Source organism: Quercus robur, chromosome 5 (genome assembly GCF_932294415.1).
Source record: "Quercus robur chromosome 5, dhQueRobu3.1, whole genome shotgun sequence".
Classification (NCBI taxonomy): domain Eukaryota; kingdom Viridiplantae; phylum Streptophyta; class Magnoliopsida; order Fagales; family Fagaceae; genus Quercus; species Quercus robur.
In genome coordinates, this window is record NC_065538.1 from 59215372 (window position 1) to 59219432 (window position 4061).

The 4061-nt window shown below is 36.0% G+C and overlaps 1 protein-coding gene across 1 annotated transcript; it reads left to right on the forward strand.

The window, feature by feature from the left end:
* Positions 1-1025: 1025 nt before the first annotated feature.
* Positions 1026-3516, forward strand: LOC126726471 (glucan endo-1,3-beta-glucosidase 11). The gene is made up of 3 exons (XM_050431733.1): positions 1026-1279; positions 1478-2538; positions 2855-3516. The coding sequence occupies exons 1-3, from the start codon at positions 1213-1215 to the stop codon at positions 2939-2941; spliced, it is 1215 nt and encodes a 404-aa protein (XP_050287690.1). The 5' UTR covers positions 1026-1212; the 3' UTR covers positions 2942-3516.
* The last annotated feature ends 545 nt before the right edge of the window (positions 3517-4061 follow it).

Below are 4061 nucleotides of genomic sequence, written 5' to 3' on the forward strand. Positions count from 1 at the left end.
ATAAAAAATGATCCAAAAGAGTCGCAAATCATCAAAACTCGAAATACGATATAAGGGATGGATTGGGTCCAAGTATCGAATTAGCACTTAGATGAGAGCCTTGAGTGCCAATCAGCATTAAAAGGCCTGGTTCAAGTGTCGATTGGCACTTGTGTTAAGTTCCCTCCAAAAGTCGCTTGATTATTTTATTTGTTTTCAACTCCCAACTCCTAATTGGCCAGTCTATCTGCGCATGTGCATGAAAATTAAGCCATGAAGAGTTTGAAACTCATCCAAATAAGGTTTTACTTCTTCTAAAAATAGAGGAGACCTCCTCATTTGCAATAGACAGTGAAATTTTTTGAAAGCTTTTAGGAAAGAGCCACTAAAGTGATTCCTGATCTTTTTCGTCAATCACAGCATTCTACCCTTAAACCATTTTCACTCCCAAATAAATGAAGACATATATAGTTATTTTGCCAAAAACTTCAGAGAACGGTAAAGAACACACCCAAAAAAAAAAAAAAAAAATTTAACAATACTTTGAATGAAGGAGATGCTGCCTGAATTGTCCCGACCCGATAAAGCCCTAAAAGTTGCATCTTTACTATATGCTTAAGTGTTGTATACAATGGAACCTAGTAAGTTATATATAGCCTATATGAGTTAGAGTTAGCAGTTAGGGTTAGGTCTACATGGATTTACAATATAATTGGACCGTTTTTAAGTATGATGGATTAAAAAAATTAAAAGATAAAAAAAATGTATTATATAATGAACGATAGAATATAATAAAAATGATTATTTGGCTTAAAGTGGAATCTCTTATCATTAGTGTTAAACAAAGATTCTCCTCACCCCAAAATTTGGGATCCCCCATTTGCTTCGTCCTAATGGCTAATATTCAAACCAATTAGTGGGACTTCCCTTTGCTTTAGTAAGAAGAAAGTGGGCTGGGGCAATATGGTCAGTTGGCGTGGTTGGGAAATAGAAAATCCATTTAAAAAGGCTTCTAAGGTGAAGAAGAAGGGAAACCAACAAGTCATTTAAAACCATTTAAGAGGTAACAGCCAAAGCCAATTTTGCCAAGGCAAGCTAAAACTCTCAGACTCTCTAAAAGGACTTCAAACAAGAAAAGAAAGGAATTCATTGCACCACTATATCTCTCCCTCTCTCTCTCTCTTTCTTCCTCTCCCTCCCTCTCTCTCTCTCTCTCTCTCTCTCTCTCTCCAAATGGCAAATTTCAATAGCAGAATTTCCATCATCCATACTTTTCTTGTGTGTTCTCTCTATTTCTCAGGTAACCCTCTTTGTTTAGCGTTGTTCTGTTTTTGCCTTTTCGTTTTTTCACAATTAGTTCCTTAGTCTTGTTCTATATATAAGGGCATGAACCCATTTTCATTTGACTTTTTTTTTTTTTTTTTTTAACCTTTTGTGATCATTAATTATGAAGCACTCATTTTCCTCCCTAATAATGATTGCTTGTGTACTTCTACAGATTTTGGCTTTCTACAAGGAGTTACATCATTTGGAATCAACTATGGTCAACTGGGCAATAATTTGCCACCACCCGACGAGGTCCTCGAATTGTTAAGCTCTCTCAGGCTGACAAAAGCAAGAATTTACGACACCAATCCTCAAATTTTGTCAGCATTCGCCAACTCCAGCGTAGAGCTCATTGTCACAGTCGAAAATGAAGTGCTAGCTCAGCTAATGAACCCTCAACAAGCCCTTCAATGGGTAACCACCCACATCAAGCCCTACTTTCCAGCCACAAAAATCACAGGCATAGCCGTAGGAAATGAGATCTTCACTGATAATGATAAAACGCTAATGTCATATCTTGTTCCAGCCATGGTGAGCATTCACGGTGCTCTTGTTCAATTAGGCCTAGACTCACATATTCAAGTCTCGACCCCTACTTCTCTAGCGATTCTTGCTGAGTCGTATCCACCTTCGGCCGGTAGTTTCAAAAACGAGTACTATGGTACCATGTCACAAGTGTTACAGTTCTTGTCAAGCACCAAATCACCATTTTGGGTTAATGCCTATCCATATTTTGCTTATAATGGTGATCCAACTCGCATTTCTTTAGACTATGCGCTTTCCAATCCTAACGCAGGAATGATTGACCCTTATACCAAGCTACATTATGATAATATGCTCTATGCCCAAGTAGATGCAGCCATTTTTGCTGTTGCTAGAATGGGTTTCAATGGAATAGAGGTCAGGGTTTCAGAGACTGGGTGGCCATCAAAAGGGGACGCTAATGAAGTTGGTGCAACCCTAGAGAATGCTGCAGTTTATAATAGAAATTTGTTGAGAAGGCAATTGAAAAATGAAGGTACTCCATTGAGGCCTAACATGAGGTTGGAAGTTTATGTGTTCGCTTTGTTCAATGAGGATTTGAAGCCTGGACCAACTTCAGAAAGGAATTATGGTCTCTATCAACCTGATGGAACCATGTGTTACAATGTAGGCCTCTCTGCCTTATCAACTCCTTCCACAACTTCCTCAACTTCAACTGCTACCGTTTCTTTTACTTCTTCTTCCACTAAGGTAAAGCCATAGGTTCTTCTTCTTTTCTTTTCTTTTTTTTTTCTTTTTTTTTTTTTTTTTTTTTTTTTTTAAATGAAAGTTCTTTAGCTTTAAAAAGAATCTATAAGGAAATAAGAAAGTGTACAGGAAAATAAGGAAAAGTGTATATCATTGCAACGAAGAGTTGTATATATATTGTAATTATATATTTATGAAAAATTAATGCTATGGGAATGATTTATTGTTTATAAATTGTTTTATATGTCGATGAAGTAATCTAATTCTTTTCTTTTCACCTTTTCTTTTTCCTCTTTAAATGTCATTTACTTTGAAACAGGCAGCAACAATGGAATATCAAAGCTTGGTGTACTGGATGTTTGTGTATTTGCTGACCATCCAAGTTTTTATGAGAAGATTATTTTAAGGAAATGGAAGTCATGTAAATATCACTTTTGGTAAGAAAAAAATGGGGTTTTTGTTCGGGTCTTCTTGCACTTCCCGTTGCAAAACATAGACCTCTTAAGTCTTAATGACTTTCGAGTACGAACATTAAACATGTTTTAAGTATTAAGCATGTCCCATTTTTCTCAAGTTAACACTACCAAAAACCCATTCCCAACAACATTGATGTGTATTTGAAAATGATATTTACATTTAAAAAAAAAAAAAAAACGATTTCAACCTCAACGGGTCATATTAACTTTTATCAGATGGATATAACTTCCTTACGTCCTCGACCCCACAATGGATCGGATTGTACTACTAGAAATGAGTTTATTATTTGTAATGGATATGGGGGCAAAACCATCATATCTTTGCCATTATTGTACAACTCTATCTAGAATTTTTATTTTTCAGCTTACTTTGTCATTTTATTATATTAGTAGTTTCTGTAAAAATTTACGTTGTTAGAGAATTTCCATTTATCCAAAAGAGAATGGTTTGTTGTAACAATATTATTGTAGTGAGAATTACTTCATCTTATTGGTTGTAAGGGAATTCATAAAATCTCTCTCTCTCTCTCTCTCTCTCTCTCTCTCTCTCTCTCTCTAAATATATATATATATATATAAAATATAAAATTCATGTAAGATAAATAAGAGATAATGAAAATAGCAAAAGGCTAGGCATTGTTTGGTTCTTTTTATTATCCTCAAGCGGACAATGGGGCGGCCCTAGCTAGCTTTATTCCCTGGCCAAATAACCGTCAGCATTTAGTCATTGCACCCCCTTTTTGCAAAGGAGCTTTTGAAGCTTTTCTTTTTTCTTTCTTTCTTTCTGTGTATCTGAGGTGGGCGGTGAGACATTGTAAGCTCAGCCTTAGTAGAACCTGATGCGGATTGGTCTACCAATTTGTCATCGATCAACCAACGTGGAGCACATGCAGCCCAACAATTTTATGGGACCCCACTAAGAAAAGAAAGCAATTCTTTGGAGGACCTTTTTCGTTGGCCAGTAATTTTAAGGGACCCCTCTGAAAAATTAAGGATATTTTAGCTTAGATTTATTGTTTCTTTCTGAATCTATTAGGCTAATGACATGGC

Bases quoted from the DNA above. Each gene is read 5' to 3' on its own strand.
- LOC126726471 (XM_050431733.1), top strand. From the start codon at position 1,213: ATGGCAAATTTCAATAGCAGAATTTCCATCATCCATACTTTTCTTGTG. The intron at 1,280-1,477 runs GTAACCCTCTTT...GTACTTCTACAG, and splicing joins GTGTTCTCTCTATTTCTCAG to ATTTTGGCTTTCTACAAGGA. The intron at 2,539-2,854 runs GTAAAGCCATAG...ACTTTGAAACAG, and splicing joins TTACTTCTTCTTCCACTAAG to GCAGCAACAATGGAATATCA.